Raw genomic sequence first — 13784 nt, 5'->3', positions numbered from 1 at the left:
GCTCCACCCAGACTCAGTCCTCTCCAAGGGGATCTCTGGCTATCCTGTGCCCTGTCCGGCAGACAGTGGGGCAGGCAGCGGCAGCCGGCGGGCTGCTGCGCTGCTTAGGATTCTCTTCGGGACCCTCCGGTTGCTGTGGACACCAGGTGGAGCCTCCCCGCCAATGGCAGGCAGAGAATCTCCTTGTGGACTCAGGTGTGCAACTCTGAAGCCTCCCTCTGTGTTTAGGTGGAATTGCGGGGGGGCTTAGGTGGGGCTCTGGTCACCTGTTTCCACCGTTGCTCCTCCGGTGTGCAGTTCCTCCTGCCCTAGGTGTGTGCTGATGCTCCGGGGGCGTCCGCTGGAAGAAAGCTGCTTGCAGGTACTAGGCTGCTTGGTCGGGGTCGGAGAATTTTCCCCTGTCTCCACCTCCTCCTGGAGGGAAGTCCGACCGCCTTCCGATGTATAGCCGCATGGGTCTCTCAGGTGTCCCGAGATGCTGTATGGATATCCTTTGTTGAGCGATGAATGTCAATTTGTTGTAGATTCGAAGGGGAAGAGACAAAGAGGACTACTCACGTCGCCATCTTGGATCTTCCAGAACCATTATTTTTTAAAAGTACAGAAACTAACTAGTGGTGATGAGAATATGGAGAAATTGAAACACGGTTGGGAAGTAAAATGGTGCAGCTGCTACAGAAAACAGTATAAAATTCTGTCAAAACTTTAAAATGAAAATACCATAAGATCCAGCCATCTCCCTTCCAGGTATTTATTCAAAGTAATTGAAATCAGGATCTTGAACAGATATTTGCACTCCGGTTTCATTGCAGCAACATTCATAATAACGAAGCAGTGGTTTAATCCATATGCCCATGAACAAATTAATGGATAAAGAAAATGTGGCATATATACATATAATAGAATTTTATTTGACCATAAAAAAGAAAAAAACCCTGCCACATGCTATAACATGGATCAATCGTGAGCACATTATGCTAATTGAAATAAGCAAGTCATAGAAAGACAAATATTATGTGATTCCACTTATATGAGGTATCTACAGTAGTCAAACTCATAGAAACAGAAAGTAGAAGGATAGCTGCCAGGGCTGGACACAGGGCAAAATGAGGAGTTGCTGTTCAGTGGGCATACAGTCTCAGTCATTCAAAGTGGAAACGTTCTAGAGATCTGCTGTACAACATCGTTCTTATAGTTAACAACACTTTACTCTCCACCTAAAAACTTGTTAAGAGGGTAGATTTTGTTATGTGATTTTTATCACAATAAAACATTCCATTGAAGTCCTAACACCTGGTATCTACTGTCTATTCTAAATCCCACTCATGTTCAGCTATCACCTGGAAGGTCTCCATGGCCGACTGTGGTATAACCAAATCTTTATCCTGAAGTGCCTGAACCCTTAATAATCATACTTTTCTCATTCCAGCCTTGATGGACATATCTATTCACAGTTATAATGGGACTCACTCAGGTGTATCACCTGGGTTCCACCCACACTACCTCCTGTATCCATTGAGTGAAAGTACTTCTATCTCCTCCTGCAGATCAGAGTCAATTATCCCACCCAGTACAGTGACTCTTATTCTTGCTTTTTTGTCACTGGACAGATGGAGTCCAAAGTGCCATTACAGCAACTCCTATTGTCTTTCAATTGGAAAGTTGCTGTTTCTCCTGGCAAGAGCCTGTCTCCTTTGGGAACCATGACCTCCAACCCCATAGATCCCAGAGTACGGGGCAGGAAACAAAAAAACACCTCCATGGGGCATTGAGAGAAATTGTGAGTGGGGCCACTCTTACTTCCACCCCTATATTCCCAGACCCATGTGTCCTTACTATCAGTGACACCTTAGGGGTGTCTGTTGCCAATCTTCTTTTTTTTCTTCCTTTTTCTCCCCAAAGCCCCCCAGCACATAGTTGTATATTCTCGTTGTAGGTGCTTCTGTTATGTGGGATGCAGTATCAGCATGGCCTAATGAGCAGTGTGAGGTCCGGGCCCAGGGTCTGAGCCAGCAAAACCCCAGGCCACCGAAGTGGAGCACATGAACTTAGCCACTTGGCCACGGTGCCAGCCCCAGGGGTTTCTGGATTAATTAACATACTGCATCCATCCTAAGGATGTTGTATTAGTCAGGGTTCTCCAGAAAAACAGAACCAATAGGATATATATCTATATAAATATATGTAGATATATGAGATTTATTTTAGGCATTGCCTCACATGGTTATGGAGGTCAAGTCCCATGATCAATCGTTTGCAAACTGGAGAACCAGAAAAGCTAGATCTGTAATCAGTCTGAACCTAGAGGCCTGAGAAACTGGTGCTGATGATGCAAGCCCTTGAGCTGAGTCTGAGAGCCCACGGACCAGGAGTGCCAATGATCAAAGGCAGGAGAAGATGCATGTCTCAGCTTAAGCAGAAATTGAATTCATCCTTCCTCCACGTTTTTGCTTTTTGCTCAATCAGTGGATTGAATGATGCCCACTCACATTGGGGAGGACTGTGTGCCTTACTCAGTTCACCAATTGAAATGCTAATCTCTTCTAGAAACACCCTCAGAGACATACCTAGAAGTAACGTTTTACCACCTATCTGGGCAACTCATGGTCCAGTCAAGTTGAAACATAGATTAACCATCACAGATACCATCCCATTGTTTCAGAATACCTCCTTCAAGCTGGTGCTTCAATTTCACCTTTTTGAAAGCTGTTCAAGAGTTCTGTGAGGCTAGAGGTGTGTTATGAGAAACAGTCAGTGGATCTCATGATTGTGGGCTCATTCCCACACCTTCTTCACTGTGAAGTGGGTCCCCTGGTCAGATGCAATGTGATGTAGGATTCTATGTCTATGGAGTCCATTATATTACTGATTACATCAGTAATCCTGTTTATAGTAGTGCCACCTAAGGTTCTGCAGGTAAGAAAGAAAACCAATACCTGAATATGTGTCTCTTCCTAATAGAGCAAACCTCTGGCCCTTCCAGGATGGGAGAAGTTCTGACAGGACCAAGTTGCCTCCAAAAGACAGTTGTTTTCCTTAAAAAAAAAATAGGGCTATATTTGAGCTCAATATTCGTCTCTGTCTCTGGCAAGTTTGACATTCAGAGGCAGCAGTAACTGGATCTGCTTCAGTAAGTGAAAGTCCATGCTATTAGGACCATACATAGCACTGTGGCCATGCCACTTATATGTCCATCATGACACTCCTGGGGAACTAGTAATGATGATTGACTAAAGTCAACTGACTAGGTCATTTTTTCTCTGTGGTTGTTTAGTGCCTTTCCTGTGGTGGTTGTTTTCTAGTGGGCATTAACATGTGATACAAAAATCTTCACACTTTGTGCCCACTCCCATATGTCCGTCCACATGCCTCTACCCCAGAGCTTGTTTCCAATGTTCCAGTACTTTTCAGGACCATAACCAAAAGGCCATGCAAACCACACACTGGCATACTTAGGCTTTTTCCTTCACTTTTAGCTGATCACATGCAAGTTATCAGTTTACTGCCTCTCAGATTCCAATTTTCTCTACCTGCTCTGCAATAATGGATTGAAGTCTAAAAATTCTATTACAGTGAGGGCAATGCTAAATCCTGAGAGTAGAGGGCACCAGAGGGGCACTGAAGAAAGAGGAGACTCCTCTAGAGCGTACTGTGTTTTACTTTTGCTTATTCCTGCTGCACGGGGAACTAGCAGTGCCAGCGTGTGAAGACATCCGGTGGCACTTAACTGTAGGTGCTCCCCTCCTAGAGTATGTCGTCCTTCAGTGAACTCACAGTCCTTGCTTGGGCTCAGTAATCACATTCTCATGCTCCTACTGACATGGACATCATGTATTTCAGGTCTTGCTCCTGCAGCACCACCTCAACATGCTCTGTTGCAACCCCATACCAGCTGTGGCTTACCTGCACCCATCCTGACTCAGACACTGTGCAGTACAGCCCTTGCACATGAAGTGGCACTGATTGTCTCAGGCACACTAGCTGGAGATGTGTTTTCTGCTTTCCCAATGTCTGTAGATCAGCCCTGGCTGAGCCATCAAGTAGGCAGAAATCACACCTTCTCCAATAATGTCTGAACCCCAGCCTTGGAGAGTGGCTACCCTTCCAAATGTGTCTTTCTTTGGGTTCTTTCCCTCAGATGTAGGGTACCTGGAGAGTTCTCTTTGTATCTTTATAATTACTCTCCTACTGTAGCTTATTATTAAACTTCTCCTGTTTAAATTACTATGTGATTCCTCTCTCTTCATTGGACTCAGACTAAGGGATGGCCATAGGTATAGCTGTGTGAGGAACACTGGTGAAACTGCACTGGGTAACATAGGAATCTGACTTTATGACTTGGCAGACCACAATGAGCAGTTCAGATGTATGGCCAATTGGTGTCTCATAGTCAAATATTCTATCACTACTAAGGCCAAGTAACACACCACTGTTTCTCAAAGGATATACAATTATTTGCTGTGGATGACCTAGACTTACTCCAGAATCTCGGGGTCCTGCATTCAGATTCTCTCACTGAGGCTTGCCAGAAGCTCCATTATGTGTCTTTTCCCACCACCGACACCTCCAACACCACAGTGTGCCAAGTATCAGGGCTGATTGCAACCCAACCTAGACCTGTTGTAAAGTGCTTCTCTGATCCAGGCTCTACCCAAAGTGAGCAGACTTCCACGACACTGAGCATATGGCCAGAACCATATTTCTAGATGTGGAATATGCTGCCTCTTGATCCTCCTGTGCTGTGCTTCTTTCTTTATGCCCAGGATGCAAGATGCAATTATTTGTCTTTTACTTTAGAAGGGATATCCTGGCATGACCCTGACTATTGGACTTCTAAAAACTTCACTAAAATTTTCATCTTCTTCTTAGTCTTTATAGGATTTATCTCTTGCCTTCTGGAATGCATGTATCTTACCAAGGCGTCCAGCATAGTAACCACCTCTTGCCTATCCTGATCAATCTGCATGACCTCATTGATGTAACTGATCATATGAGGTTCTGTGGGATGTTCAGGCAGTCCAGATTTCTTCAAACTATATTGTCATAGAGCACAGGAGAGTTAATATAGCCCCGAGACAAAATAGCAAATGAATATTGAATGAATGAATGTGAACCATTTCTGATCCAAATGGAAATGAGCACATTCACCAAATCAATGGCCACATACCATGTCCCTGAGATCTGATGAGTCACTTCTGTCAATGATACCACATCTGATACAGCAATTAAAATTATGTATATTGTTGTCAGTGTTAGTGTAATCATTTATCAGGTTCCGTCTGGTTTCTGCAGGGACAAGACTGACAAATTAAACAAAAATATGATGGACACCACCACCCCTGCAGTTTTAGGTCTTTAATGGTGGAACTAATTTCCACTACCTCCTTTCCCCAAGATATAATATTGGTTTTTATTTGCTATACCGGCCAGGGTAGGGGGGAGGGAGGTGGGGATCGGTCAGAGGTTTGCTTTTGGCCTTTTCTACTATGACAGCTCTTACTCCACTGTTGGGGTTACTCCAACTTCCAAGTCTGTCACTTCCAATTATGCCCTTGAGAACTTGAGAAATGACCACTAGAGGTGTCTGAGGACACTGTGTGTACTTGTGAGTCAAACTTTAGCCAAGAACCCATATATTACCTGGTCCTCATAGGTCCCAAATCCAAAAGGGGTGCTGATGATCGTTTGAGTATCACTATGAACCCAGACCCTGTGTCCAATAGTCTTCAAAATGTATGGTGAGCCCCTTTTTGCCAGGGTACCGATACCTGAGTAATTGGCTGTAGCTCCCTTTACAGGAAGACAGGAGAAGTCATTACAGTATATAGTGTCCGTGGAGTTACAGGGTCCTTCCAAATAGGAACCAAGTCACATTTTCAGTCATTGGGTTTCAGACCTGAAAACTGGTTCAGTTCTGGGAACTGATCAAAGGATTGTGGCTTTTTATTGAGGTTACAGTCCTCAGCCTCCTGCTCCTCCATTCTTGTTTTCTCTTTATTATAGGTGTTAAATGACTTCCTAGTTGGCTGCCAATCTATTTTGCATCTAATAGTCACAATCCTCTATTTATTGCCTCCAAAACTACTTATGAATCAAGTCCCCTTGGAAGATCCTCCACCAACAGAGATCACAATGTCATTATGGCTTCTTCAATTCTGGCAGCTAAGCACCACCATCTGGTCAGCACGTCCCCAGCTGTGCTATGATGAGATTTAACCCTAACTGTTGGCCTAGGAGTCAGAAGAGGAGGTGGGGAAACTCCTATGAGATGGGAATGGGGGCAACCTGTTGCCTTGTGGGGAAAAAGTTTCCGCAGCATCTTCAAGTATAATGGCTTCCAACCAGTAAGCTCAGGAGGTGGGTGCAATAGAATCAACATCCTCAGGAGCATACATCCGGAAGTCTTTCCAGTTTTCAGGATCCCACATTTTCCCTACAGTGCCATGACCTTAGCCTAACAGTGCTCCTTTGGGTGAGTATTCACATGTCTCTGGAACTTGCAACTGTAACAAATAAGTCCCCTGCCTGCCCTTCACCTGTGTCTGCCATTCAACTATGGCTGATAAGGGGCTCTTTGAAAGCTACCACTGAGACTCTCTGGCTCTCAAACATAGCCAGTTAACTGCTTGTTAGCCTTCATTCTATTATCCCTCTGCAGGGCACCAATAAAACTTAGCAGTAGCCAGCTAACTCCTCTCATTTTAAATGCCTGCTTTATTGCATCTGCCACCACCTTCCCCTCTCCTGGGACATTTTTCTTTGTGGCCATGAAATTTTTAGAACTGTACGGCCACCTTGTGGTATGGACTATCTGCGCCCCTCCTTCCTTGTAGGATTAGGTGAACCAGGCAAAATCGACATCTTACCATGGGTTTACTCACAATACTTTCATTATTACTTGTTTTAATCTGGATCTCCTGAGAAGCAGATGCTAAGACAGGACTAAATGTGCAAGGATTTTATTAGGAGGAATGCCACTGTATGAAAAATAGGGAGGAAAGATACAAAGGCTGAGAAAGCTGTCAGACAGTAGAGCAAGTCTGACCCCAAGTGAAGGACAGAGGGGAAGAAAACTGGATAGGAGAAGTCTAGGACTCACTCAGTTTAAGGAAGTTCCATGCAATGTCAGGAAGTTTCAGCAAGACTGCTGGGGAGTCCTCAGGCCAGAGCCAGCTGTCAGAGGATTCCTGAGTCTCACAAGAATGCCTGCCTTAGTGTCTCTTATCAAGTTCTATCATTGGTTGGGAGCAGACCATGGGAAGTGTGGCCTTGACAAAAACGCACTGATGCATTTCAGATTGCATCACTCAGACCCTTCATCATTCATACTTTCTGTAGTAGGAGGGCTGCTAGGTACATTCCCATGGCTGCCACACATGCCACTCAGCTTATGTACACACTTATCTGCTTCCAGGGTGACCAACTTTTAGAAATGGCTATAGGTCTTGTCAGTGCAGCAATGGCACTTTTCCAATGTCAATGTACCTCAGAGATTTGTTTGTCATCCAACTTGGAAACTAGCAAACTGATTTGACAGTGACTTTATGGGGAGGGAGGCAAGGGGAGCATTAGCCACATCAACGACCTTAGCGTTGTCAAAGGGTGCTTTAGAAGAAGGTCTTCTATCACGGGAACCATGGGCAGGCCTATGCCTAGTCACAGTTGGCACAACCTTAGTTTCTCTATTTCACAGTATGGTAGGGGACAATAGCACTCACTAAATATTCCATGAGTTCTCCTGATGTTTTTCTGGGTTCCTTTGATGTTAGGTTAGGGCTATAACTAAATTGGGCCAATAGACCACGAAAATGAATTTGTGTCACTGCCAGTTAGAGACAGTGGGCAGGTATGAGTTTTCCACACTTTCATCAGTTTTGTTAGAAACTATGGAGTCATATGCTGAGAATACAGAGCCCCCAGACTGAAGAAGCCTGGATAGCTAGTCATCAAATACAGGACAGAATCCACTGCCCAGGAAAAGTGCCATACCTGCAATCAGGGGTTATGCATCAGAATCCATCTAAATTGTGTTCAGCTAAAGCTATGAGTCAAAGGGGGTAAGGTTAGTATTGATTATCTCAAGTATCAAAGTATAGATGAGATCATTCTCCTTGGGAACTTGCCCTGGTTTCTAATTGTAATTCTGGTGAGGCAGACAAGCTCCGTATGTTTTCCTCTGGTGATCCACATGTGAGTACGCTACATGACCTGAACTCTACCTGTTTAAGTAGGGCTCTTCCTTTTCCCAGGAATTCAAAAAATGGCCTTGTACAACACACTCAGGGAGAGGTATAACCACCACCAAGAATTATTTTGGTAATCTGTGTCCAGTTTATCAGGAGCCTATTAGAAATTTAGGTAGGCATATGGACTGAACTACTGGTATGCAATGAAAAGAGATGAAAGTCAACGGTTAGTAACACCAACATTTAAGGACAAATAGATGGTTGGCAATAAAGTAAATTACAAAAGAATTCTCAGACATAGATATACAACTAGGAATCAGAAGAGATGGAAATGTTTCAGAAATGATAGAAGTAGCAAGTTTCAGATGAGGAATAATCAAATATCAACTAAGAAGGCAAAAAGAAATAACAAAAAACCCCACGAAGATTAAAAGGAATTCATAGAATATAATGCTGTATATGTAAGTGATGATTTTACCAGAATAATTTCAGAAAAATGTCACGGATCAAAGCAGTAAGCAATGAGGAAATGGTTTTACATTTTGATTTCTGAAAACTTACACCTATTATTAAATAAAGATTTCATACCACAGTACATTTTCATAGCAGCACAGATTTTGACAGATAAATACAGAATTACTAAACCCTATGTTTCCTAATTACACAACTACATGATTTCCCAATTTTCACTGGCATTTTACATAATTTGTATGGAATTATGAGTAGTAAAGAAGTTTTCTTCCAGGAAGCAAAGAATTTTATTTCAGCAGCATCTATCTCCCTTTTCAAATCTAAAAGCAAAATGGTTTTTCTGGAAGACATTTCTACCCCATCTTTGAATCTTTCTTTGCTCCTCACTTCTTTCCATAGTCTCAGGGTATGCATCAGTGAAAGCAGAAATGCTACATTATGAGAATTCCCAAACTCATCCTGGTCCAGAGACACTTAAATATTTTGCTTATAATGAATTCGGTAATCACAACGGCTGGTAAATATTTTGCCCCACGTGATATTCTTCTCCTCAGATCTCCCAGCTCATCAGTATCTGAATAGCCTTAAAGGCAGGGTAAAGTTGTCCTTAGACAACAGACTCTGCACCCTTGTCGTTTTTGGTGGTACAACATACTACCTCTTAGCAGCTTCTCCACTATCCATAACAGAAAGCAGATCTGAAATACATCTTCTTTGCCTGCTATAGCATAGGCTCTTCCAACCCATGTCAAACTTCCTAGGAACCCTATCAAATTGGCTATTCTTGTCTGGGATGAGTTAGGGATAGATTAAAGCTGTGACAGAAAAGCACCTCCAATAAGGTGTTGGATAGAAAAACAGAAGGAAGTTGAGATACCTCCAATTGTGTCGCTGGAAAAAAATAAAGCCCAGATTTAAAGGTTTATCCGTTTCAGTAAAGGCCAATTTCAAGTTACCGCTTGACCTTTTTAGAGGTAGAGTTGGGGAGAGATGTGAGTAGCACACTGTAATATACTATTTCCAGCATAATGATACAATAGACATAACCTAAAGTAAAATGTAATTATAGAATTAAGAAATGGTAAGTTTTGAGTACTAATTTTTAATTTGTCTAAATTTATATAATTTAATGTTTTTAATAATGGTTGCTTAACAACTGACTTGCAAAACATCTGATTTTCTTTTTATTTTATTGTGGAAAAACACAATGAGATCTCCCCTCTTAAACTGTTAAGTGTACAATACATTATTGTTAACTGTAGGTACAGTGTTGTACAGCAGATCTCTAGAGCTTATTTATCCTGCTTACCCGAAACCTTATGCCCATTTACTAGTAACTCCCCATTTCCCTCCTCCTCTCAGCACTTGGCAACCAACATTCTACTCCTTGATTATACGAATTTGACTATTTAGATTCCTGATATAAGTGGAATGATTCAGTATTTGTCTTTATGAAACTGGCTTATTTCACCTAGCATGGTGTCCTCAAAGTTCATTCATATTGTGACATATTACAGAATTTACTTCTTTTATAAGGCTGAATCATATTCTGCTGAATGCATATACCATATTTTCTTTATCCACTCATCTGTTGATGGATATTTAGGTTGTTGTCATATCTTGGCTATAATGGTGCTACAATGAACACAGAAGTGCCAATATCTCTTTGAGAGCCTGATTTCAATACTTTTGAACAAATATCCAGAAGTAGGTCTGCTGGATCATTGGTAGTTCTATTTTTAATTTTTTGAGGAACTGCCATACTATTTTCCATAACAGCTGCATCATTTTGCATTCCCACCAACAGTTTGCAACAGTTCTAATTTCTCCACATCCTTGCCACACTTGTTGCCTTTTTTTTTTTTGATAAGAGCAAATTTCTAAAATGTTAATGATGAGCTCTTATTAGCTTGTATGAACTGGCTCCAGCACACCAATGCCAAGGGAGCTGGTGAACTGGAAGATGCCAGTTTAGTGGCACATGAACTATATAAAATTTGATGAATTCTCTCTGAGATTAGGTCCATGACTTTGAACAGAGCCTGTGCAAGTATGTGGCCCTGATGCTTTTGCTTCCTTAGCTTCAAGATAAATCTACTCTTGGTAAATAGATATTTCAATACACTAAGGCAGGTATATAGTTTTCAAAGAGGAGAAGGAGCAACAAGAGAAAGATTGGATTCAGATCCTATCTGAATAAATGCCATTGGGACAAGGCACAGGCTAACCACAGGATAGGAGCTCTGAAGAGAAGCAGGGAGGTGAGACTCGGGGAGGGAGATTCAGGTCAACCTAAAGAGCAGAAGGGAAAAGGGAACACTCTCTATCCTTGGGTCATAAGGCTGAATGGCAAGACCTCTTGGCTTAGTGGGATGAGGGTCTCAGGCTGCTTTCACCTGATTCAGAGCCTCTTCTGGAGTCAAGTTGGAGTAGATAGGGTGGAAGGTGGGAGTTAAAATACAGAGCAAACACTGGACATAATTCAGGTGCAGACGATTTATTATTTCATAATTTAACCCTCAGCAGTGACAACAGAGGTAACAGAGAAATTATGTTTTTTCCTTCTTGATATAGGCCAGTTTCTGATGATTTATTTGGCACTATCCTCTCTCCAGGCCAAGGTTCTTAGAGACTGTTACTGTAAGAGAAAACAAAACTCAAAACACAAAATACCAGTGTTACTTTTTTTTCCTTTGAGCCAACACATTTGTCACACAAGTAATTTAAAAGGCATGGGTAACCAAAGGGGAAGAGTCAAGAAAATGAAAACTAATTCCAGAAAAAACAACAATCTGCTACCTCAACTGCGAATATTCTTAGTTTTGTAATAGAAGTGGCTTTCTAAAATACCCTAAGTGTTTGTCTATGTTGGGTAACTATTTAGGTCGATAAAGCAAAGTGCCTTGAAATTTCCATTCTAAGTATGTAAATAGACTTTAATTTAAAAGAAAACATTATGGCAATTCTAAGTCAATCACATTTTATAAAAGACAAAAACAGCAACATACATGCCCACTCACACACACATACACACGTGTACATCTACATATTGAAATATTTTAACAATGATCATCTTAGGTGCTAAGATTAATGACAGTGATTATTTCATTCTTTTGCATACCCATGCTTTTAAATGAATGTTTATTACTTGTTACTACTGTACTAAGAAGCAGAATGATTCACACACCTACATCTACATACAATTTATTGAATGAACTAAGAGAGGAGAGTCAGGAGAGAAGAGTCAACGTAAGATTTGGGCATTCCAACGTCTCTGGTTGGAAAAGGATCTTAATGTAATTAAAATCTAAAATCATCCTTCAGAATTATTAAAAATGAAACCAGTCAAGCATAAAATGAATGCAAAATGTTTGTTGTAAACTTAAGGACAAAACTGAAAATGACAAAATATTTTTGGAACCAACATAAATAATGCTTAAAACATAGGAATTTATTAACAGAAGGCTAGGTCTAAAATCCCAACTTACAAAACAGAAAAATCAAAGGTGTGGGAGATGGGAGAAGGTAAAAATATCCTAAGCATCCCTCATACTAAAGGGAATCTCAAAAATGCCTCTAACCCGATATGATTATATTATGTATTTTCTATTTCTACACCATACTCATTACAGAAATAGCTTATTACCAAATGACAGTGGAAAATAACAAAGAAAATTCAATAGGATAGCAAAAGAAAGTAAAATTTAAGAAATGCTACAGCTCAGAAAGTATACCACTCACAAGTCCAATTGACTAAAAATAAATAACTTATAAAAGTTACAACTTGATACAAATAGATTGATGGTGATCATTAAAACCAGGTAATTTGGCAATAGACACCAAAACACAACAAAAGTGTATATATTATATTTATGCTTTGATCAATCTCTCTTTTAGAGATTTATTCTCAGACTACAATTGGAAAGAAAATTGCTCCAAAATGTGCATGCATGTAAGGATGTTTATTACAGGGTGTTTGTAACAATGAAAAACTAGAAGTAGTCAAAATATTCATAATAATGAATTTTTAAATAAATTATTTTTCTTTTTTAAATTGAATACTATATGTATTCAAAATGATGATATGGGCCTATAGTTTAAGATATGAAAAGTTGTCCTTAATAGTCTCTAAGCACAAAAATCTGAAAAGTATAAGTATTTTTATGTTTTTCTTAGAAAAGAACTTAAGAACATATGCATCTACATTGTTAGAAATTTACTTTTGGCACTCTGATTATGATAATTTATCCTTCATTCATATATCTACCAAATATTTTAGTAAATATTTGCTAACACGTTAAAAATCAGAAAGGTGCTTTTTGAAAATAAACAGCTCTATGTTTTAATTCATTGTTAGTTAATACTAAAGTTTACTACATACCTCTATTTTCCTTTCACATAAATTTCAGAAGCTTTTTGTCAACTGTCCCTATCGATGTATCCAAAAAATATTTTGATTCAGTTTATTTTAAACATATAGAAATCTCTCTATATATAGATCATTGATGTTGGAAAAGATAAGGATAAGATGTAAAGTTAAAAGTATAAAGAAGGGAGAAGGAACAACAATCAACTTCAAGTTAAATAGAAAAAGAAAGAAAAATATTTTAGATAATTAGACTCAAAATTCATGGGAAATTTCCTTTGTCAAAATTCTCGGAAATAAATGCTGAGTTGATATTAACATAAAGTAAATATAAACTTTAAATATGATAAGTATGATAGTTTTAAAAATGAAAATAAAAGTTATAAATTTAATTGAAATCTGATACTTTGGAAGATGCTCAACTGCTAGAACAGTAATAAAAATATGCTGTACCAACCTATACTCCCACCTGCAATGTGTGAGAGTCCTCATAGTTGACAAGCTCACCGTCCCTTGATGTTGTCACTTTTGATTTTAGCCACTCTTACAGGGGTGTAGGGAACTCTCACTTTTATTTTAATTTGCCTTTTTCTGAAGAGTAATGATGTTGAGCAATTTTTCACGTTTCGAGCCTCTTCAATATTATCTTATGTGAAGTGTCTCTTCAAATATTTTGCATATTAGGTTCACCCACTTTTTGTCATTGATTTCTAGGGATTCTGTATAAATTCCGAATATGAGTCTTTTACTGGAAATACGTA

At 40.1% G+C, this 13784-nt stretch overlaps 1 protein-coding gene across 1 annotated transcript in view; it reads right to left on the bottom strand.

Moving 5' to 3' along the window:
* Positions 1-246: 246 nt before the first annotated feature.
* The window catches only part of LOC106836908 (disintegrin and metalloproteinase domain-containing protein 5-like), a 186217-nt gene continuing 172679 nt past the window's right edge, over positions 247-13784 (bottom strand). The window contains exon 23 of the mRNA XM_070499711.1: positions 247-478. Coding sequence (XP_070355812.1) covers positions 247-478 — 232 coding nt within the window. The remainder of the gene's footprint in view (positions 479-13784) is intronic.

Source organism: Equus asinus, chromosome 27 (assembly GCF_041296235.1).
Source record: "Equus asinus isolate D_3611 breed Donkey chromosome 27, EquAss-T2T_v2, whole genome shotgun sequence".
NCBI classification, from domain to species: Eukaryota; Metazoa; Chordata; class Mammalia; order Perissodactyla; family Equidae; genus Equus; species Equus asinus.
The sequence above is the reverse complement of the archived record's forward strand: the minus strand, read 5'-3'. Positions and strand labels throughout refer to the sequence as shown.